The sequence below is a fragment of the Passer domesticus genome, chromosome 7 (genome assembly GCF_036417665.1).
Source record: "Passer domesticus isolate bPasDom1 chromosome 7, bPasDom1.hap1, whole genome shotgun sequence".
Classification (NCBI taxonomy): Eukaryota; Metazoa; Chordata; class Aves; order Passeriformes; family Passeridae; genus Passer; species Passer domesticus.
In genome coordinates, this window is record NC_087480.1 from 31,846,267 (window position 1) to 31,870,507 (window position 24,241).

At 47.0% G+C, this 24,241-nt stretch overlaps 1 protein-coding gene across 1 annotated transcript; it reads left to right on the forward strand.

Annotated features, from left to right (window-relative positions):
• The first annotated feature begins 1,351 nt into the window (after positions 1-1,351).
• Positions 1,352-23,247, forward strand: LOC135304188 (IgGFc-binding protein-like). The gene is made up of 20 exons (XM_064426392.1): positions 1,352-2,182; positions 3,230-3,274; positions 6,518-7,726; positions 7,813-8,147; positions 8,356-8,926; positions 9,286-9,890; positions 10,165-10,735; positions 11,366-11,946; positions 12,311-12,878; positions 13,093-13,286; positions 14,002-14,143; positions 14,642-14,973; positions 15,706-16,285; positions 16,762-17,360; positions 17,800-18,364; positions 18,800-19,392; positions 19,921-20,413; positions 20,907-21,106; positions 21,805-22,179; positions 22,672-23,247. Exons 2-20 carry the CDS (start codon positions 3,232-3,234, stop codon positions 22,960-22,962), a joined length of 8,847 nt encoding a protein of 2,948 aa, XP_064282462.1. The 5' UTR covers positions 1,352-2,182; positions 3,230-3,231; the 3' UTR covers positions 22,963-23,247.
• Positions 23,248-24,241: the final 994 nt, after the last annotated feature.

Below are 24,241 nucleotides of genomic sequence, written 5' to 3' on the forward strand. Positions count from 1 at the left end.
AAAAAAAAATACAACTTTCTATTCATAACAGAAGACAACTGGCAAAAAAGCTGAAAGGATGTAAAGGTATGCACGGAGGATCACAAGCACAGCTGGAGCCACTGGACAAATAGGTAATGAGGAATATAATGGGGTTTTTGTCAAGTTACGTGACAAGAAGTAACAGTGCATGCACAAGGAAAACGTTCAAGAAAAGGTGACATGTAATATGGAAGCATTCCGTGAGTATGACCACCAGAGACCTGTGTGTGGTCCCTCCAGGACCATACCCTGTGGTAAAGTTTCACCACACACATCAGATTAAAGGAGAAATCCTTCAGTGTGTCCCGCGCAGATAAAGGACACCTGCTTTCTAATGCTCTAAATTGTTTTAGAAAGTTTATTTGCCAGCCAGTTGTGGTATCATTCCCTTGGATGGGCTCATGGATCTAAGCAGAGCTGAGAGAGTCTTGTCGGGATTTGGGGATCCCGGAGAAGGTTTGGAGCTTCTAGGGGAGATTTGGGGGAGTCCATGGGGGAGATTGGGAGTCTCCGTCAGCAAGATCCCAGCTCTCTGCCTCTTTAACCACCCCGAGTGCCTCCCAAACCACATGGGGACCCCCTCGACCCTCCTGGACCGCCAAATCCCTTCCAGGACGCCCAGAACCACCCCTTCACCCCAAACCTTTCCCTGGGGATCCCAAACAACCTGAGGCCCTCAAAACCACCCCAGTTGTTATGAATAGAAAGTTGTATTTTTTTTAAGTTTCAGAGTTAAAAAAACCAAGCCAGACCGGGTCAGACTCCTTTAGTTTCGCTGCAGAAGAAAAGCCCTTAATCACCAGTTAATGGCGGGTGATTAACTGATTGTTTCCCTGATGCTAGCTGTATGCCAAGGAGATACCAAGGGAAACCCTCCAGGGTAAAGAGATGGGCAGTGACACCAGAAACAACATGCAAATAAGAAACGCAGTGCACCCTGGATTGTTACAGTTTTACAGTTTTTATAAGAAAAACCCCTAAAATCACGAGCCATAAGTGACTTAAAGTGACGTCTAAGGATGGGAGCATTGTCCCGTACCTGCTTAAACCTTTTTATTTCTCACTCTAACCTGAAAAGAAACTGATTAAAGAGACCCCCCGGGTTTCTAAACCAACAAACCAAGGACTCAACGACTCTCCCGTGAGGACAGAGTCCCCAGTTCTGTCTGCAGACCAGCGGACAAAACTGCATCATCCTCCTGCTTCGTGCCACGCCTGGGAGCAGCGGCGGCGAGGGCGCAACCCGTCGATTTCTTCCCACCTGAGCTGATTCTTCTTAATAAAGGCATTAAAAAGGAGAAAGATCTCCTGCCCATTTATTTCATCTTCAAGCTCCATCCAGCACTTTCAGGGCAACTGAAAATTTCTGCTCTCCGGCTCATTTATCCGGAGCCCCAAAACCCTTCCAGAGACCCCCATCTTCCCAGAGGGACCTTGTGGTTTGGGAAGTTCAGAGGGCTGAGGGGATTCCCCGGGTAGTTTTGGGGCATCTCCAAGTGGTTTTGGGGGTCCCTGGATGGCTTTGGGGGTGGGGTCTCTGTCTCTGGACAGTTTTAAGGATCTCTCAGGTAAGGATCTAAGGTTCAGAGTTTCCTCATTTTTATGTCTTCATTTTAAGGCAAAAGCCCTTTAATTGCCTGTTTGCCATCATCTCTCCTGGCTCCAGCTGGTTTTCTTCAGCTTTTTCAGTCATTTGGGCCAGAATTTCCCATTCCCTGGAATTCCCCGCTGGGACTTGGGTCATTAATTTTGGGTAAAAAACATCTGGATTTGGTTTGTCCTTTCCCCAGTGTCATGGGGTGAGAGAGCACCATGAGGACAGCAGTTCCGGGAGTTCAGGGAATTTGGGGTGATTGCTGTGGATCCCACACCTGTCATGACATCCCTGTCACCCACATCCATCAAGATTTCCTGTGGGTTCCACTCCTATCGTTTCCCATGCATGACACAATCCAGCTGCCAGTTCCCAAATTCTCTGGAACTGTGGGTCATGCCCCCCTGCCTTTCTCCTCCTGCCCCCAACCTGAAATTCTGCTGAATCTGCTCAAATCTGTATGGTTTGGCTGTGGCTTGGTATTTTTTATTTGGGTATAAAAAGAGTGACTTTGGGACAAACACTCTGTGTCTTAAGGGGGCCGGGAATTCAAGAGCCAAGAGAGCGGTGAGTGGGGAAGAGTGGGGAGGCTTCATTCCTGTTTATTCCTTCTTTTCCTTATTGTTTGGTGATGGCAGAAATTGAGGATGGATTTTTTTTCTGATCAAATTTCAGATTTTTCACCCTTTCCCTTCCTCAATTGTATGACTTTTCCCCCGTAAGCTTCATAATTTTAACCCTTTTTATTTCAAAATTAGGACTTTTTTCCCCATTTTTTTTCCCATTTCCCCCCAAATCTCAGAGGTTTGCCCTTTTTGTGCACTGTTCTCCCAAATTTCAGATATTTTTGTCCTCATCATGCCCAAAATTTCATGCGTTTTTTTTTCCCCTTTTTGAGGCCAAATTGAGCATTTGGGAGGGTTTGTGTGGGACAAGGTGAATGAAGGGTTTTTCTGGATGTTGAGCCAAATTTTCATCCAAATTTGGGGGATGTTGGGCAAAAAAAATACCCATTTTGACTGAAACGGGGGGATTTGGGGGAAAATTCATCTTTTCCATGAAGTTTTAGTGTTGATTTGGTGGAAATGGGGTATTGAGATGGCATCAAGGGCAGGGGTTGGTGGAAGGGCTGTGTTAGCATTTTAACCCCATTTTGACATGAATCTAGGTGATTTTAGTTAAAATTAATCTGCTTTTGGAGTGAATCTGATAGAGATGGAGATTCTGATGTGGCCTCAAGGTTGGGGGGAGTATGGGGGGGAGGGATGTTTAATCCCTGTTTAATGCCATTTTGACCAAAAGAGGGGGGATTGGGGGATATATATATTTTGACCTAAAATGGGAGAATTTGGGAAGAAAAACCATTTTGATCCAAACTTGGGGAATTTTGGACAAAATTTTTAGAGTTTTGAGTGTTTGGAGTGATTGTGGGGGCAGTGGGGGCCAAAATATGCCCCAAGAGGTTTCTGTGGGATGAAAAAAAGCATTTTGGGGTATTAAAAGACATCTTTGGGTAATTTGGGCGTTATTTGTGGCTTCTGGAGACACCCCAGGGCTCACATGGATTTCTTCCATGAAATAATAGTTTTTAGTAATTTTCAATGTTTTTCACAGGGATGGCACCAGTTGGGATCTGGTGGCTCCTCCTTCCCTTCTGTGGTATGTAAAACCCCTGTTTTCCATGCAAAATCCCCAAATTTCCTGGGCTTTGTACTTATTTCCAGGCTTTTTAGCACAGAAAATGAAATCCTGAGTCCCTGGGCTTGTTTTTGCCCAAAAATGCCTCTCTTCCCTGATTCTGCATTTTCTCCTACAATCTCTCAGCTGCAGATTTATTATTTTTAAATAAAAAGCCCATTTTGAAATATTTTTTAAATCCAAAAGCCTTTAGAATCCTCTTCTTTTTTTTCATGAATGCCTCAATAATTTTCATGGAAAAAATCCCCTTTTTCCTCACTTTCTACAGAAAAATAAAGTGCACTTTGTCCTGGTTATTTGTGTTTACTTTCTGGTTTTGTTTTGGTTTTTTGGGTGTTTTTTTTTTATTTTGGGGGGAGGTGTGGTTTTGGGGGTTTTTTTTAGCTAAAATTCTAATGATCAGTTTTAGTGCTTTTCCAGGACAAAAACCTCAAGATTTATATGCTGGAACTGTATTTTCTTCCAGGCGAAAAAAAAAAAATCTATTTTTAAAAAGGGGTTTTTTAATGAAGAAAAGTCCTTTCATTTGCTCTTTTTAAATAAAAGATGTTGGTTCTCAAGGGAAAAAAAACCCTTTTATCCCTTCATTTCCTGGCTTTTTTCCAATTTTCATTAAAACCTTTTATCAACCCAATTTTTAGGTAGGGTTTTAGAAAAAAGAAACTTTTTATTCCCTTAATATTTTCTTGTTTATTCTTTTTTATTTTGTTTGTTTAATTTTATTTTAAAAATTTATTCATTGAGGAAGAAAAGCCCTCTTGAATTCTGTTTTAAGTTTCAGGTATTTTTAAAGAAAAAAAGCTCTTTCACTCTGTTCTAATTATTAAAATTCCAGTTGCTCATTTCCTTCTTGACGTTTCTTCAAAATCCCCCTGTTTTAAAAAACCAACTTTTTCATGTATTATTTCAGAATGCCCCCTTTCATCCTATTTTTTATTCTCAGTTAAACATCATATTTTTCTCCCAGAACACTCAAAATTTTTTCAAAGAAAAATCACCAGAATTATTTTTTAATCCAACATTTGCAATTCCTTATTTTTTAAATTAGAAAAAATCCTTAATGATGGGCTTTTATATATACATCGAGTTTTAATCAATTTTAATCTCATTTTCCTGGGTTTTTTTCCCTGACAATCTCAAGATTTTTTTTCCTTCCCTTTTAATTAGGAGAAGATACTCACTTTTTATGTGTTTTGGGGCAAAAAATGGGTGTTTTGTTGTTTTGTAGCATTAAAAAAATCCCTGAAAATATTTTTGATCCTTTTAAAGTATCTTTTGTTTAGTCTTCTTTTATATATTTATATGTATTTTATATTTTTTACATATACATTTTATGTTATACAAAATACATAAAATTTTAATTGACTAATAACAAATCATATAATTGAATAGCATCGTATTGATTAATAGGACAATAATTGCTTAATATTACTTATTACATTTTTATATGTTGTGGATATATTAATAATATACATACACTACAACAGTTCTATATAAATGTATAATATAATCACTGTAATTCTATAAAAAATACAACGTATTATCTATTCTGCCGTAATTATGTTGTTATCATTATTCTTGATTTGCATTTTTTAGTAAAAATTTCTGTGAAAATTCAGTATAAAATTATTTAAAAGTTTATATGGATGTACAAAAGATGTGAACTATGAAAACGTGATATATTTTCTATTAGAATATTACTGCATTTATTAATATAGCAGACTATATATTGCTATTATATATATTTATATCTAGTTATTAAGAGATAATTATAAACAATAGAATATATATTAATTATGAATATAATAATATACTGGTATATAATATAAATTGAATAAAATATAATTATATAATACAATTAAATATTATTTTACTATATAATATGACCTCGATTTGCATAACATATGAATGACATTCATTTACAATATATGTATTCATTCATATACAATAATATATTGTATTATATTGTATTATAACTGTATGTAATTTATGGATATTATACCTAATAGCATAATTATGTATTATTATATTTAGTGTTACAATGTAATATCTGCTATCATAATGGTTATATTAATTACATATGATATATTATATTGCAATATAGTATAATATAATGGTATATTAATTCTATTCTGGTCTCTAATATATTCTCTACCTTGTAATTTTGCTCCTTACTGCTTATTTTCGCTTGATTTTTACAATTTTTTCCCCAAACTGTTTCTATGAAAACAAGAAATAAAATTAATTAAAATCTGTGTAATTTTATAGAGAAAATATAAATCATCTACTGTTGTATATAATTATAAAAATAGCATGTAAATCTATTTTCTACTATGATTAATAGAGAAATAAATTCAATAGCCACAGTGTTTATTATTATATTACTTCAATTATTTTTAATGTTTATGAATTTGGATTAAATATTCGCTAATATTTCTATCAAAATTAAGTACAAAATAATAGAAAAAATACTACTATATATTTAAATATAAGTATTGTATATCACAGTGTTATAATTAATAGATCTGTATAATAATAACATAGAAAACTGTATAAGTTATATATATGTAATATATATATATAATTGATATATATATATATTAAATATATATCTATAATGGATAATAAGTATAATAATACAATAACAGGCTAAAAAGTAATTGACATGTTTTCACTGATATATAAGTCCTATATTGTTAATATTTTATCAGTGTGCTAATAAGTATTAATATACTAAAGTATATTACATAAAGTAATAATATACATAAAGTAGCAATATACATAAAGTATATTACATACTAGTAATATATCATGAACACAGGGTATTATAATATAAATATCCATTAATATAGATGTATTAAGGAATAGTATTTTATGTAATTAATATTAGTTAATAATACAACATTATTTCATATTATTAACACATTGATGTATTTTAATAATTTGTTAATAGACTAGAAATGTTGTTTATTAACATAACTAACTGTAAATAGAATTTCCATTATGATTATTTATAGAAATGGACTCTATAAATTGAATACTGCAGTCATATCTTTAATGTAATTTCAGTACAATTCCTACTGTAAAATAGGAAAATTGATATATAAACACATAGAGAATTGATATAAAAATATAAAAGCCCCCTTTATATAACCCCTTAATATAAAAATTAACCAAAGCCCCCTTCTTCCCTTGTTTTCCCAGCGCTCTCCAGTGCCAGCTACCGGGGCCGGGAGTTCCTGGCTGTGTTCCCACAGAACGATGATGAGTCTCCCAGCGCGTACCTGCAGCTGCTGCTCACCTCCTATGGCCCTGCTGACACCCAGGTGTCGGTGACGCTCCGTGGCAGCTCCATCACCCAGAACATCACCCTGAGGCCAGATGTCACTGTGCCCTTGCCCCTCCCCGCTAACCTGGAACTCACTGGAAGCCGCACTTCCCATAAAACCTTGGTGGTCCAGGCCAGCGCTGATATCTCCGTGGTGTCTGTCAGCACCAAGGGCTACACTGTGGGTGCCACTTCCCTCCTACCTATGGAGTCCCTGGGCACCAGATACTATGTAGTGACACCTGTTGGAAACTACACTTACGGCCTGACTGAGTTTGTGGTGGCCACTGGTGCCACCACCACGGCTATCAGCATCACCACCACTGCCACTTTCCACTATGCTGGGGCCACCTACATCCCTGGTGCCGTGCTTCGCCTATTCCTGCAGCCCTACCACAGTCTGCAGCTCCAGAGCAGCCAGGACTTCACTGGCACAGTTGTGGTGGCTGACACCCCTGTGGCTGTCCTCAGTGGCCACACCTGTGTCAAGGTATCTGCTGGCTTTGACTTTGTGGTGGAGCAGCTTCTCCCAGTGACAGCATGGGGGAGGAGCTACGTTGTGCCACCCAACCCACTGCAGACAGATGTTGACTTTGTTTATGTGGTGACGGATGAAGACAACACCATCACCTACAACACTGGGAGCGGGAATGCCACTGTGGCCATGGCGGCAGGGGAGGTGCAGGCATTTGTGGTGAACCATAACTCCCACCTGTACATCAGTGCGGTAGTGGCAGTGCAGGTGGTGTTTTTCTTCAGCGGGTCATCTTGGCAAGATCCCTTCCTCCTTGTTGTCCCACCTGTCACCTCCCATTGCACTGCATTCCGCTTCAGCAGTGTGCCCAGCCAGTATAATCATGCCATCCTCATTGCACCCACCACTGCCACTGCCACCACCACCCTCAACCATCGGCCAGACAACACCATGGTGTGGCAGGCCATTGCTGGCACAGATTTCTCCTGGGCCAGCATCACCGTGAGTGCAATGATGCAGAGTGCTGAGAACTCACAGGTGCCCATTGGGCTCCTGTTGTTTGGGTTCCAGAGTCACACTGGATATGGCTTCCCAGGGCTCTGTGCCGCCAGTGAGTACAGTCAGTCCATTGTTGTGTCACCCCAATGGCTGAGTGTTGTGCAGTTGACCATTCATGGGTTTTCCCCTTTTTTTCAGTCCCCACACCGCTCTCCTGTGAGGATTTGGTATGTGAGGAGAGGTGTGAGATGGTGGATGGACAACCAGAGTGCATCCAGGAGACTTTCTCCACCTGTTGGCTTGCTGGTGGGCCACACTACCACAGTTTTGATGGAAAAACCTTTGATTTCATGGGAACATGTGTCTACACCTTGACCACCATCTGCGATCCCGATCCCACCCTTCCTGCCTTCTCTGTTGAGGTCAAAAAGAAGGAAAAGGAGAACTCCAAAGTTTCCTCTATTGGCTCTATCACCATCCATGTCGACAACATCACTGTCACTGCTGTCCAGTCAGAGCATGGGATGGTGAGGGTAAGAAAAAAACATCATAATTTCCCACATTTTTAAAATTTTGCTGAAATTACATATTTAACAATGATCTTGAGGGTCTTTTCCTAAACAATTCCCGGATTTGCTGGTGTGCAGGTAACCCTTGCATGAAAACACTTCTAGTCTTCTTGAACTCCATGCCAAATTTTGATGGATTTTGGTTGTTTTGATGGTTGTTGTTGTCCTCCAGGTGAACAACCACCGCTCACACCTCCCCATCTCCCTCTCCCATGGGAAGCTCCGCATCCACCAGAAGGGTAAATCCATGTTGATCCAATCAAATTTCAAGCTGAAGGTCCTCTACAACTGGGATGATCATGTAGTGATCAAACTTCCGTCTGCTCTTTCTGGAAAAGTCTGTGGAATGTGTGGGAACAACAATGGGGATCCCCAAGATGACGCTCTCTCTCCTGATGGAAAACAAGTGTGGGATATTGTGGAGTTTGGGCGGAGCTGGAAGGTGACCAGTGAGAGTGGCCACTGCCAGGACACTTGCGACGGTGACTGTGGGCGGTGCAGATGGGACCAGGTGGTGACATACAAGGCAGAGACCTGGTGTGGGAAGTTGTCCCAGCATTCTGGGCCATTCCAGTCATGTCATGACACTATCAGTCCCAATATCTACGTAAAGAACTGTATCTATGACCTGTGTGCCAATGAGGGGCATCACGACGCACTGTGTCATGCCTTCGAGATCTATGCTGATGACTGCCAGGAGGAGGGGATCAATGTTTCCGGTTGGAGGACAACAGTGGGATGTCGTGAGTAGAGGATGGTTGGGTGAAAATATTCCTTGGGGTGGGCGGAGCCTAATTAATGTGGGAGTAAAGATCCATGGGATCATGAGTTGTAAAAGGTTATGGCAGCAGATCCAATCAGGACATTGCTGGAAGTTCAAGGAGATTCCAGAAAGTCCACGTAAAACGTCCACAAAGTCCATGGAGTCTCTAGAAAGTCTGAGCAGGAAGTCCTCAGAGACTCCAGAAAGTCCAGGTAGAAGGCCTAGAAAGTCCATGGAGACTCCATAAAATCCATGGAGACTCCAGTGTATCTGTGTAGGTAGTCAAAGAAGTCTGTCCCACCATGTTCCACCCTGACTGCTGTCTCTCTCCCCGTCCAGCTCTCACTTGCCCACCCAACAGCACCTACAGCACCTGTGGCCTCGCCTGCCTCCCTAGCTGCAACATCCCCGCTGTGTCATCCAGCTGTGCTGCTGTCACCACCTGCATGGGCAACTGTGTGTGCCACGAGGGCCTTGTCCTTGATGCCAACGCCTGCATCCCCCCCTCTGAATGTGGCTGTGTCTTTCGGGGTCTCTTCTATGGCCTTGGCGAGGAATTTTGGGGTGACCTCACTTGCACCCAACGCTGTGTGTGTGATGCAGAGCAGCGGCAGGCAGTGTGCCGGGATTCTGGTTGTGGCACTGAGGAGGAATGCCGGGTGGAGGCAGGGATCCTTGATTGTCATCCCAAAAGTTTTGGGGTCTGCACTGCTGTTGGAGCCACCCACTATGAGACCTTTGATGGCAAGAGGTTCATCTTCCAAGGAACATGTGTCTACCTGTTGGTCGGGTTGTGTGAGGACACCCAAAATTTGGTGGGATTCCAGGTGTTGGTGCAGAATGGCCACCGAAGTGAAAACCTCATGTCGTCCATCGCCATGGTGACAATCAAAGTCTACAACAAAACCATCAGCATCAACAGGGAACATCCTGGAAAAATCATGGTGAGTTTAGGAAACGATCTCTTATCTTTTCACCACATTCTCCACCTCATCCATTAACATCTGAAATGTAATTAAATCAACATCATTTGGCTGTTCCAGATCAATGAGTGGTTGATCAACCTCCTCTTGGGACTTGGTCCTTCTCATTCTCTTAAATCCAAAATTAATTCAATTAAAAATTTAATTAAATTGATGGTTTTTGCTTACTCTGGCTGTTGAAAATATTTTACTATCAGTCTGCAAATTTGATCAGTTTTTATCGTTTTCTCACCAGATTGATGAGCAGCTAGTCAATCTCCCATATCACTACAATGAAAAAAAGATTGTTGTCTATCGTCATGGGCAGGACGCGGTGGTAGTGACCAATTTTGGCCTCATTGTCACCTATGACTGGTACAGCCATGTCACCACCACGGTGCCTAGTGGCTTCACCAATGCCCTGTGTGGGCTCTGTGGGAACTACAATGGCGCTGCAAGCGATGACATGATGATGAGGAACAACCATGTGGCGTCCGATCCAGATGCCTTCGGGAGCAGCTGGAAGGTCACGGACGTCCCAGGATGTGGTGAGAGGTCAACAGTGGAATGTTCCAGCACTCTCACACCTTCTCAGCTACGGCAGGAAGTCTCTGGGATGGGGTGCGAAATTATTCTGGAAGTGGATGGACCCTTTAGAGCCTGTCATGGTCATGTTGATGGCCACCAGTACTTCCAGAGCTGCATTCATGACTCCTGCCTGTTCCCTGATCAGGAAGAAGGGATATGTCCAATCATTGCCCTCTACGCCGCTACATGCCAGGCTGCTGGTGTGTCCATCGGGAGGTGGAGGACAGATAATTTCTGCTGTAAGTTGGGAAAATGGGAGGGTTTTTCCTTCAACATTATCCAAAGGATCCTTATGTCTGCTCCAAATCTGTGTATGAACAACCCAGAGGTGCATGGAAATCCAGTGGGAATTTCACCCAAAGTCTTGGTCGATCCCATAATCCACTCAAAATAAACCCTTCCTAAGGAAGAAGTTGTCTCATCTGGAATAATTTACCCCCTCAAAATCTCCAATTTCCTGGTGTTGGCAAAAAAGTGGATAATTTAGAGGGAGAACCAACAAAAAATGTACCAAAAATAGTGGAATTGGGTTAAAGGAGATCAGTTGAGGTCTCAGCGTGGAGTGATCCCATTCTTTGAGTGAATGTTACATTTTTCTCCATGAAAATGTGAGAAATCAGGTGGTTTAGTGAAAGAATTCCTCTTGCAATGGGCTGGGATATTCCTTATGGATGATCATTGGATCATCATCAGATAATCATTGGATAGTCATTTGATGATGCCCCTTGTCATGTGCATAGGGATGAAAATTGAGTTGCCATGGGCTAAAAAACTCTGTATTTGGTGAAGTTTGCGCCTGAATTCCAGGAAACTTCAGAATTTGTCTTGGAATTTCCTGATTCCTCATTAATCCCATTGTTTCCCGACAGATATTACCTGTCCTTCCAACAGCTCCTATGAGCTCTGCTCCCACACCTGCCAGAACACCTGCGGTGCTGACTCTGCCACATGTCAAGGGCAGTGCCGCGAGGGCTGCACATGTCAAGATGGCTTCATGCTCAGTGGCGATGAGTGTGTCCCCATATCCCACTGTGGCTGCAGCCACCATGGAGTCTACTACAAAGAGGGGGAGACATTCTACCCCACAAAGCAGGAGATGTGCCAATGCCTCTCTGGTGGCACTGTGAAGTGCCAAAATACTTCCTGTCCAGACGGTGGCCAAGGGAAGGTCATCAGTGATGTCTTCCAGTGTCCCTTGCAGGTGTCCAGCACCTGTGTAGCCACAGGTGACCACACCTATGTTACCTTTGATGGGATGGCCTTCAACATGACTGGTACTTGCTCCTATGTCCTCACCCAGACCTGCACAGGTGACAATGTGACATCATTTATTGTCACAATCCAGAAGGAGGCGCGGCAGAAGGGGAAGGTCGCCAGGATCCAAGCATTGTCTGTGGAAGTCTATGGGGTCACCTTGACCTTGAAACAAGGAAAAAGGGCAGATGTCATGGTAAGGCACTTTATGTTCCAGATCTCATGGGATCCCCCCAAACTGGGTTTCTATGATAGAAGGCACACCTTAGCCCATCTCCAATCCCAGTCCAACTCTCCTTTCTAAGCAAGATCTGTAAATTCATTAAGACCTTGGTTGGAAGTTGTTTTCCCTAAATTTTTCATTCTACCTCAATCAACCCCAAAACTCTGTTTCCTTGGTGAGGGGAGTCCTCACCCCATCTCCAAGACTAATCCATTCTCATCCGAACTTTTTTTTCCAAGTGGGATCCACAAATCTGTCAGAATATTGTTTGGAAGGTGTTTTCCCCAAATTTTTGGTCCTACCTCCTCACTAGAAGACTCTTCCTTCTCTATCCCAGGTGGATTCCATCTCCCACCACCTCCCCACCATCCTGAGCGAGGGACAGGTCCAGGTCTACCCACATGGGACAGGTGTCCTGCTCCACACTGACTTTGGCCTCATTGTCCACTATGACCTCATCCAGCATGTGATGGTCACAGTCCCACAGACCTACATGGGGCACTTGTGTGGCCTCTGTGGCAACTACAATGGCCAACGCAATTATGATTTCCAGCTTTCCAGTGGCCAGCTGGCTCCACATGCAACAGCCTTTGGATCCGCATGGAAAACAACAGATACACCTTGCGATGACACCTGTCCCAAGGATGTGTGTCCCACCTGCACAGAGGAGAAAGTGGTAGTCCTCCAAAAACCCAACTACTGTGGCCTCCTCACAGCCCCTGAAGGTCCCTTTGGCTCCTGCCATCGCATCATTGACCCCATCCCATATTCCCAATCTTGCATCCATGACCTCTGTATGACGGGAGGGGACACACATGTCCTGTGTCAGAGTATCCAGAGCTATGTCACTGTATGCCAAGGTGCCGGAGTCACCGTGGGGGCTTGGAGGACACCATCCTTCTGCCGTGAGTTTGGGAGGGCGCAGGGGCAAATGTCCCCTGTTTGGAGTTGGGAAAATCTCCAGGTGATATTGGAGTCTGGGGGGGCACAGGTGGGGAATGTTCCCTGTTTGGGTCTGGATGACAGTGGTGACACACAGGACATGGGGATGATGGTGATGGGATGAGCTTTGAGGTCCCTTCCAGCCCAACTTAATATATGATTCCATGAAAATTCCAGCCCCAACCTGCCCAGCCAACAGCACCTACTCCCTTTGCACCAATACATGTGCCAACATCTGCACCGAAAATACCACCACCTGTCCGCAAACCTGCACTGAGGGCTGCCAGTGCCACCAGGGTTCTGTCTTTGATGGACACAGATGCATTCCCGAGGATTACTGTGGATGCTTTAGGGACGGGGAATACTATAAGGTAGTTTTCCTGGCCTTTTTCCTGTTTTGAGGCATTTGTGTCTTTTTCCCCTTCGCTACTTCCCTATACATTTGCTTCCTTTTTCCTTCTTTTCCTTCTTCCTTCTTTTATGTTCTTACCTGTATTTTTTCTGCATTTGTTTTCCTTTCTCTCATATTTCTATGCATTCACCTCTCTTTTCATGGTGTTTGCTTTTTTCTTTTTTTCCTGGCTTAATGTATTTACATTTTAAAAATTAATTTCCCCCCCATTTTACCGAGGTCTTATGCATGTACACCTTTATTCCTTGCATTTTTCCCTATTTTTGTTTCTCATTTTCCCAGAATTTTTCCCCTTTCCATCCTCCTATTTTTATGCCATATTTCCCCTGCATTTTCTTTCTTTTCCCCTATTTTTAGGCAGTTCCATCTTTTTTCTTGCCTGTATTTTTCTCTCAATATTATGCATACGCATTTATTTTTCTGCATTTTTCCCATTTTTCCTATATTTATGCTTTTCCCCAGCATTTTCCCCCTATTTTTATACATTTATGTATTTTTTTCCCGCATTTCCCCTTTTTTCCTTATTTATAGGGAAGGTATGCGTGTACATCCCTTTGCCTGGCAATTTGTTCACTATTTTCTCTATTCTTCTGCACTTATGTCCTTTTCTCTGCATTTTTAGTTTTATCTCCTATTTTCATGGATTTCCCTTTCTCCCTTCTCCCTCCCCCCAGCCCCATGAGATGGTTTTCCTGGATCACTGCGAGCGCCGTTGCACCTGTGTCCCTGGCCAGGGCCTTACTTGCCACGACCACGCTTGCACTGAGGATGAATCCTGTGAAATCCGGGAAGGGGTCTTGGGATGCATCAAAAAAAGTGAGAAAAATGAGGGAAAAGAGGGTTTTAGACGCAAAGTGGATCTGGGAGTGATTGAGGGGTTGATTGGGGAATAACGGGAAGGGGAGGTGGAGGAAACAGAATCCTGTCTCTGTCACTAAAGGTCAGGGATGGGACAGTTCTTCCCATGGTTTCTCCCAAGGTTTTTTGTATGTTTTTCTTCCCCATCCCATGATTTTTCCTATGGTTCCTCCCATGTTTTCTTCCATCCCATGGCTTCTTCCATGGTCTTTCCTATGCTTTTTCTCATTGTTTTTCCCATGATTTCTCACATGGTTCATTCCATGGTTGCTCCCATAGTTTCTTCCATCCCGTGATTTTTCATATTCCATGGTCTTCCCCATCTTGCAGTTTTTTCCCTTATGTGACTTCCCTCGACTTTTTTCCCCATCCTTTTGCCCGACCCATGGCTTCCCCCAGTGTTTATCTCCTATTTCACCCAGCCCATGGCTCATCCTGCTCTCCCTCCCCTCCCAGACCCCTGCAAGTCCCTGCACTGCCGTCCTAAGGAGCGCTGCCGGCCCCGCGGTGCCCAATCCCGCTGTGTCCCAGTCCTGGTCGCCACATGTTGGGCATGGGGTGACCCACACTTCCGCACCTTCGATGGCCTTGACTTTGACTTCCAAGGAACCTGCACCTACACCATGGCCGAATCCCATGGGAATGACCCTGGGCTGGTGCCCTTCAGGGTCCAGGCCAAGAACGACATCCGTGGTGGGATCCAATCTGTGTCCTATGTCTCCTTGGTCAATGTTGATGTCTATGGACAACACATCTCCTTCCGCCGGAATGAAGATGGAAGAGTCCGGGTGAGTTGGGTGGAAATGTGGGAATTTGGGCTTTTTCCCAGCTTTTTGCTTCATCCAGCTCTTCCTTACCACCTTTTTCATCCAGCAGTGCCAGTGTTATTTTGGGATAAATCAGTCAGATTGGGAGGCTGATTGTTGAAATGTTGGGATATTTCGGGAATAAAATGTTGGCATATGTCAGGAATAAAAAGCTGAGAAATGGTAGGAACAAAATATGGGGAATAGAGTATTTGGATATGTCAGGAACAGAATGTTGTGATAAGATTGGAATAAGATGTTGGGATTTGTTTGGAATAAAATATTGGGATATGTCAGCAAAAACCTGGGATATGTCAGCAAAAAAAGAGGATATGCCAGGAATAAGATATTGAGATAAACTGCAATAAATTGTTGGTATGTGTAGGGAATAAAATATTAGGATATTTCAGGAATAAAATATTGGGATGCAGCAGGAATAAAATACTATGGAATGTTTGGATTTTTGAATAAAATATTGGGTTATAGTGGGAATGGAATGTTGGGGCATGTCAGTAATAAAATATAAAGGAGTAAAATGTTTGGATATGTAAGATGTAAAGTGTTGGGATGTGATGGGATTTAATGTTGGAATATGGTGGGAATAAAGAATTGGGATATGTGAGGAATAGAATATTAGGATACATTTGGAATAAAATATTGGTGTACATTGAGAATAAAACATTGAGATAACTGGGAATGTTGGGCCATTGGCAGGTGAACGGGGAGGTGACGCTGCTTCCGGTGCTCCTGGCAGATGGGAAGGTGCGGGTCCGTCCCAGTGGGCTCCGTGTTGCTCTGGAGACAGATTTTGGTCTCCGGGTCTCCTATGACTGGAACTGGCACCTCCTGATTGACCTCCCCAGCAGCTACTTCCGCCACGTCCGTGGCCTCTGTGGGAATTTCAACCTCAAGCCCCTTGATGACATCCCCGAGGCTGGTGATAACATCACTGCAATTGTCACATGGGCCAAAAACTGGAAAAGTGCTGACTCTGAGGTGGATGACCCAATTTGTTGGGATTATTGTGATGGAGCATGCCCAGTGTGTGATGAGAAGAAGAAGGAGCTTTATGGCGGGAACCACTATTGTGGGATCATCAAAAAATCCTTCCAGGGGCCCTTCAGAGCATGTCACGACATAGTGAAGCCTCATGACTTCTACCGCAACTGCCTGTCTGACCTGTGTCTCAGCGATGGGGCGAGGTCAATCCTCTGCCAGGTGCTGGAGACCTACGTAGCGACATGTCAGAAGCATGGGGCCATGGTCCATGACTGGAGGACGCCATCAGGCTGTCGTAAGGGCTGGGGTTTTCTTTGAGAAGGGAAGGAACCAGAGTGGGGGAGGAGGGGAGTGGTGTGGGATCCATCCTAGGTTGAAGCCCTCAAATCCCTCAGGTGATCCTTGGAAGTACTCCTGGTGCTCCAGCTGCTTCTTGTGTCCCAGAACCCACCCCATCTTTCCAAGAATCCATCCTGCATTTTCCAGATCTTTCCCACATGTTCCAGGCCTTTATCATTGTGTCCCAGACCTCATCTTGTGCATTCCAGACCCCATCCCACAAGGTCCAGACCCTTGCCACATGGCTCAGACCTCATCCCACTTGTCCCAGTCTCTTCCCACATTTCCCAGACCTTCCTCGTTGCAATCTAGGCCCTTCTTGTTTTCCAGACACTTCCCCATGTTCAAGACCTTTTCCCAATCCCCACCTACTCTGCTGAATGCTGTCCACTCCCTTAATCCCTCCCTCATCCCAGTTTCCTCCCCCTGCAGCCTTACCTTGCCCTGAAAACAGCCACTATGAGTCCTGTGGCAATGCCTGTCCAGCCACCTGCTCCGACTGGGACAGTCCAGCCACTTGTGACCAGCCCTGTGTGGAGACCTGTGCCTGTAACACTGGCTACGTGCTCAGTGGCGGACAGTGCGTGCCGGTGTCCCACTGTGGCTGCACCCGTGACGGCCGCTACTACCGTCCTGGTGAGGAGTTTTGGGGTGATGACACCTGTCACTCCAGGTGCAGGTGTGACATGGAGCTGGGAATGGTGGTGTGCAAGGACGCCGGGTGCAAGCCAGGTGAGGTATGCACGGTGGTGAAGGGCGTACGGCAGTGTGTGGCCAACAGACGCTCCATTTGCGTGGCCACTGGTGACCCCCACTATACCACCTTCGACGGGCGCCGCTATGACTTCATGGGTACCTGTGTCTACCTGTTAGCTGGGCTCTGCTCCACTGACCCCACCCTCATCCCCTTTGCTGTCACTGTGGAGAACAATCACCGTGGCAGCCGCCTGGTCTCCTTCACCAAGGTTGTCACCATGGAGGTGTACAACATGACCCTCAGCCTCAGCCAGGAACATCCCCAGAAGGTCAAGGTAGGGATGAAGGAGTTGATGGGGGAAGTTCAGAGTCATTGCATGGCATCTGGGGAGGACTCAAGGTCATGATATGGTCTTCATGAGTACTTCAAGGTCATCACATGACACCTGGGTGGAGTTTCAAGGTCCTTGTATGGTGTTCAGATGGGTTTCAAAGTCATTGGGGTGGCATCTGGTTGGGCTACAAAATCACCTTGGTGGGCTTCAAAGTCATTGCACGGTGTCTTGGTGGGGTAAAAAGCTGTTGTGTGGCATCTGTGTGGGTTTCAGGGTCATTCTATGGCATTGCGTTAGGTTTCAAGGTCATTGTATGGTCTTCAGGAGGGTTTCAAGGTCATCATGTGGCATGTAGGTGGTCTTCAAGGTCATTCTATGACACCTTGGTGGGTTTCAACTTTATTGGGTGACCTTATGCCACCCGCAACTCTCTTTCCAGGTTAATGGTGTCCTGTTGGACCTTCCCTTCACCCACAACCACCAGCTCCAGGTGTCTCTCCGTGGCGTCCATGGCTTCATCACCACTGAGATGGGTGTCACTGTCACCTTTGACTGGTACAGCTATGCCCGCGTCATCATCCCAAACACCTACGCCAGCGCTGTCTGCGGCCTCTGCGGCAACGCCAATGGTGACCCGCATGACGACTTTGTCACCCGTGATGGCCACCATGCTGACAATGAGACCCACTTGGGGGACAGCTGGAAGGTCGGCGATGTCCCTGGGTGCTCAGCTGGGTGCGGGGAGGACTGCCAGGTGTGCAGTGACACCCAAAAACATGACTACCGTGGGGACAAGCACTGTGGGCTGCTGGGGAAGAAATCTGGGCCCTTTGCCACCTGCCACGACATCATCGACCCCAGCCCTTACTTGGATGACTGTCTCTTTGATGCCTGCCTGTACAAGGGACACCAGGACATCGTGTGCCAGGCCATTGCTGCCTATGTTGCTGCGTGCCAGAGCCAGGGCACTGCTGTGTGGCCGTGGAGAACAGCTGTCTTCTGCAGTATGGGAGGACCTGGGGGGCTTGGGAGAGTACAGGGGTGTTTTGGAGAGCAGAGAGGGACACAGGGGTTAGGCAGAGTTTTGGGCTGTCTGTGGAGGTATTTGGGGTGTCTGGCAGGGAGAAGGGGAGTGGGGGCTGTCTGTGGGGCTTTTGGGATTTCCATGGCATGTTTGAAGTGTTCCCAGGGGTTTTTGGGTCTCCATGTAGAGCTTTAGGGTGTTAGTGGGGGTTTTGGGGTCTACACAGGGACTTTTGGGGTGTCCATGGGGGATTTGGGGTCTGCACAAGGGAAGGCCTGGATGAGGGGTTCTAGGATTCAGACAACGGCGTTTTGGGATATCCAGGGGAATTTGGGGTGTCCATTAGGGTTTTGAGGCTTTGCAGGGAGTTTTTGGGAGGGTTTTGGTGTTCCCAACCCTTCTCCCTTCCTGACAGGCCCTGTGTGCCCTCCAAACCAGCACTATGAGCTCTGTGGCCCCCCCTGCCCCGCCACCTGCCAAGGCGAAGCTGGACCTCAGGACTGCTCTGATGCCTCCACATGCTTTGAAGGTTGTTTCTGTGATCCCGGATTTTTCCGGAGCGGGGATAACTGTGTGCCCCTCCCCCAGTGTGGCTGTGTTTTGCAGGGCCGCTACTATCCCCGGGGAGTGCAGTTTTACCTTGAGCCCCCCTGCACTGAGCGCTGCATCTGCTCTGAAAATGGGGGGCTGGAGTGTCACCCCACTCCAGGCTGCTCCAGTGATGAGGAATGCAGAGTGCAGGATGGGGTACTAGGGTGCCACCCCCACACCTGCAGACAGTGCCAGGTTTTGGGGGCAGGGGCTTACAGCACCTTCGATGGGCACCTGGGGAATTTTGGGGGGTCCTGCACCCTCCTGCTGCTGGAGTTGGAGAGGGGGGAGCCTGAAGAAGAGCTGGAGCCCATCATGGTGGCCTTGGAGCAGGAGGGCACAGAGGTGCAGCGGGTGACGGTGACAGCGCATGGGGTGACCGTGGTGATGGACAGAGGACAGCAGTGGGAGGTGATGGTGAGTGGAGGCCCTGGGGGCTTGGGGGTGCAAGCCTTAGTTTTGGGGGCAAAAAGATACTTGGGGGGCAAAAAAGGGGATGGAAATGGGGTTTTGGGAGGTCCAGCAGTGAGGAAAGGCCTTGTTTAGGGTGACAGCTCTGACTTTGGGGTGCACGCCCTGTTTTGCATGTGCAAGACATGTTTTGGGGGCAGTGCTTTTTGGGATGAAAGCCTGGTTTCGCAGGTACAAACCCTGTTTGGGGTACACACACCACTTTTGGTGTGCACTCTGGGGTGTACGGATCCTTTCTGGTGTGTGACTGTGTGACTGAGGCAGAAACCACGATTTTGGGGTTGAAAACTCCCTTTTTGGAGTGTAATCACCATCCCCTTTTGGGATGTAAACCATGGGTTTGAGGTGCACAGAAGGAAGTCCAGACCCTAGTTTTGGGGGCACAAACCATGTTTTTGGGGATGCAAACCCTATTTTGCCCCACCTTTAGTGGTCTGACTTCCCTTTCGGGATCCTCACCCCTGTCTCCTACAGGTGGATGGCGAGCGCCACTTGCTGCCGCTGTGGCTGCGTGGGGGCGCGGTGGGGGTGGCGCAGGTGGGGTCCCACCGGCTGCTCCAGGTCAAGGGGGGTCCCAAAATCCTCTACGATGGCAACGCCTATATGGTGCTGACACTGCCCCCCCCATCCCGCCGCCCCCGAGGCCTCTGTGGCAACTTCAACGGGGACCCCAACGACGACGACCCCGATGGGGAGGCTCTGGGCAGCTCCCCCACAAACTGCACTCACCTGGCGCCCGCTCCCAGCTGCTCCCCGGCCCAGGCGAGGCGCTGCGCGGTGCTTGCGGACCCGGAGGGACCCTTTGCGGGGTGTCACGGGACGGTGCCGCCCCGCCCGTACCTGGTGACCTGCGAGCGCCAGGTGTGCGGGGCGGGTGGAGACCCTTGCCCGGGCTTTCAGGGCTACGCAGCCGCGTGCCAGGCAGCTGGAGGCGCGCTCCGGGAATGGCGGGAGGCCACGGGTTGCCGTGAGTACATGGGGGGCTTGGGAATTTTGGGGGGTGGGGGGGGTGTCGGGAATTTGAAGTGACAGGAAGTTTGGAATTGTGAATTTGAGGTGGTGGAGTTTTGAGAGGATGGGAATTCAGGGGTCAGGATTGTTGTGGGGACAGGAATTCTGCAGGGAGTGGAAATTTTGGTGGGGGTGGGAATTTGGAAGTCTGGGGGAGTGGAATGGAGCAGGGTCTCATGCCTGCATGGCAAAAGGGGTACATGTCTGCATTGCTAAGCCCCATCTGGGGAATGCCCAAATCACACCCCCAAAACGGGAAGCCTGTGCAACCCAGTGGAACCCTGTGCAACCACTGGGCTCCCCCGTCCCCAAATGGGGGCCCCATGGGAGAACCCACCCCAAAGATGGGATGGCGTTGACCCCAGGAGACACATATTGACCCGAGATGACCTCCCAGTAGCCTCACTGCCCCCCATTGATCCCCTTTGTTTCTTCCTTCCCTTTCCCAGCTCTCACCTGCCCCTCCAAGAGCCACTACCAGCTGTGTGCCCGCACCTGTGAGCACACCTGCGCGGGTGTGTCGGCTCCGCCCCCCTGCAGCGAGCGCTGCTTTGAGGGGTGTCAGTGCTCTGAGGGGCTGCTGTTCGACGGGGCCCACTGCGTCCCGCCGGAGACCTGCGGCTGCCTGCACCAGGGGCGTTACTTCCAGGTGCGTGTGGCCCCAGTGCCTCCCGGTACAGCCCAGTTCCAGCCCTAGCTTTTCCTGGCGCTCCATGGTGATCCTGGGTGCCTTCAGTGTGCCTTCCACAGTGTCCACAGCCCCTCCCAGTACACCCCCATGTCACCATTTCTCCCCATGTGTCCCATTTCCCCCAAACACATCCCCCAGTGGATCCCCCTTTACCCCAGGGTCTCTCCTCCCCTCCAGTCTCCTCCGGTATTCCCTGTATTGTCCACGATCCCTCCCAGGGTATTCGACTCCTCCCTTATTTTCTCACAGAGTTCCCAATCCCTCCCAATTTGTCCCCCCGACAGTGCCTCCTAATGCATCCCAGTTTCTTAGTGAGGGAACTTAGTGTCCTTCTCAGTGTCTCCCAGCATGTCCCAGTGTCTCCCTGTGTCCCAGTGTCCCAGTGTCACCAGTGTTCCCAGTGTCCCCTAGCAGGTCCCAGTCCCCGCAATGTGCCCCCCATGGGGGACATGGGGATGCGTGGGGACATGGCCACATGGTGGGGACATGCTGGTGGTCCTCATGGGCACCCGTTGGGATATAGAGACACATAGGGGATATGGGAACCATGGGCCCCCTTCGTCCCTCCCATGAGACCTTGCAGCATCATCATCCCCATGTTTTGGCCATTTTAGGCCACTTTTCCCCACTTTCCACATTTTATCCATGGAAAACAGATCACTGAGACTATCCTGACCTCTGACTGCTCCCAGTCCTGCACCTGCCTGGGGCCTGGGGGCCTCCAGTGCAGCCCCTTCACTTGTCCCTTCGGCCACACCTGCGGCCTCCATAATGGCACCCACACCTGCATCGCACACCTGGGACGCTGCACCCTGTCCCCTGCCACCCGCTTTGTCACCTTTGATGGCATCACCGGGGCCACCCTAGCTGCCGGCATCTATGTGGTGGCCAGTGTGTGTGACCCCCGGGACCCCGTGTGGTTCCGGCTGCTGGGGGACATCAGGGATGTTGAGGACCAGCCGGCAGTGGTGGCACTTCACCTCTTCACCCCCCACGGCCTCATCACTGTGCGGAGAAACAACAAGGTCTGGGTAAGTTGTCACCAACCTGGCTGGCACCCAAAGATGTTGTCACCACTGTGTGTTGTCGCCCTAAACATCCTTCTGACCTTCATTTTAATTAAAAAAATCAATATTTCTTCCCTGATTTCAGACCTGGTAAGAGTCCACGTGGGTTTTTCCATCCCACCAGCACCACAGGATGTTCTTACCTTAATTTTTTCCCAAATTGCTCTATTCTGCTCCCAGTTTCCTGCCAGTGAAGCACCTGTGCGGGTCATGGTCACTAAGAGACATCCATAAATTGACACACCCCATAATTTTGACCAAAATTGCTCTTTATTCTCCCAATTTCATGTCAGAGAAGCACCTCCATGCATTGTCCCTCATCCTACCCGCACCATGCCTTGATGCATCCCATCGTTTTTCCACAAACTCTCTCTTTTCCACCCAGATTCCTCCAACTACCCTTCACCCCTGTATCACCCCAAATCTCCTTTTTTCCCTTAATTTGGTGTTTTCCAGTTCAATGGGGTGCCCACCCCCCTGCCCGCGGAGTTCCCGGGACCACTGAACATCACGGAGATGCACGCAACCCTCCGGATCAGCCGAACCCCGGGATTTCTGGTGGAACTGGGGGCCACAGGGCTGACAGTGGAGGTGCCCAGGGAAATGCGGGCGACGCTCTGTGGCCTCTGCGGCGACTATGACGGTGCCACCGGCAATGACCTGCGAGGGCCCGATGGGACGGTGACGAGGGACGTGCAGGCACTGGCCGAGGCCTGGCAGGCGCCTGACATCACCTCTCACCGTTGAGTCAGACATGACACGTAGTCGGATCAGAAGGCAAAGTGGCAAAAAGGCTTGTTTATTTCATCCTCACTTCTTTTATAGCTTAGTTTGCTACAGGTGGACCTGATTGGTCATTTAATCAATACATTTCACCCGATTGGATAGTTAACAAGACAAACATTTGTAAACAATCTTATGAGAAAAAACAGAAAAATAAATTATTAGAAAAACACCACCTGCAGACTGTTTTAATATTTGGCTATCATTGTTTATCCCCAGCTCCCTAAAGCTTCCCTGGCCAATTCTGGGAAAACTTATCTAGCTTTCTCTCTCTCTGACCAGGCTGTCACATCCACAATCACCCAGGTGGGGGACACTGGGGAACGGAGGATTGGGGTGACTTGGGGGTGTCACTAGGGGGAACAGTGCCAAAAAAGGTCGGAAAATTAGCCTAAAAAAGAGGGAAAGAATCCCCCAAAGAGGGGAAAGAAGGCCCAAAATATGGAAAAGAGACTGAAAAGGGGAAAAAGAGTTCCCCAAAATGGGAGAAAAGAGCCCTGAAAAGATGGACAAGGAGACCAAAAAGAGGGGGAAGAGCCAAAACTGGGGAAAGGACCCCAAAATTCAGGAAAAGAGACCAAAAAAGGGAGAAAAGAGCCCTGAAAAGATGGACAAGGAGACCAAAAAGAGGGGGAAGAGCCAAAACTGGGGAAAGGACCCCAAAATTCAGGAAAAGAGACCAAAAAAAGAAGAAAGAGCACAGGGGGGTGGGGGAAATAACCCCAGAAGATGGGAAAAGAGACCCGTAAATGAGGAAAGGAGTCAACAGAGGAAAATAACTGAAACAAGTGGAAAGAGATCAAAAAAGGAGAAAAAAGGGGAGGAAAAAAGGTGGAAAGGACCCCCCCAAATGAGAATAAAACCTCAAATGGATGGGATTTTTGGGATTTTCACCAAAAATGGATGAAGGACCCAAAAATGGGGGAAAGGAATATTAAAAAGTGTGCAAGAGCACAAAAAAATAGGGGGAAAGAGACAAAAGAGTGACATCAGAAATAGGGGAAAGAACCCCCCACAAAGGGAGGAAGAGGGGTGGAGGCACAAGAAAAAGGTTGTCCTGGTTCAGGGGAAATTTGGGAGACAACCCCCAAAGGGGCTCCTCTAGAAAAGCAGAGTCAATTGGTCCCTCACCCCAACCAGATCGGGAAAAATAAAATACCTCCTTGGAGAAAAGTGGAAAAAAACTTGCTTATTAAACAATAAAACCTAAACAATATGAAACAATAAAACCTCTTGCTGCTCC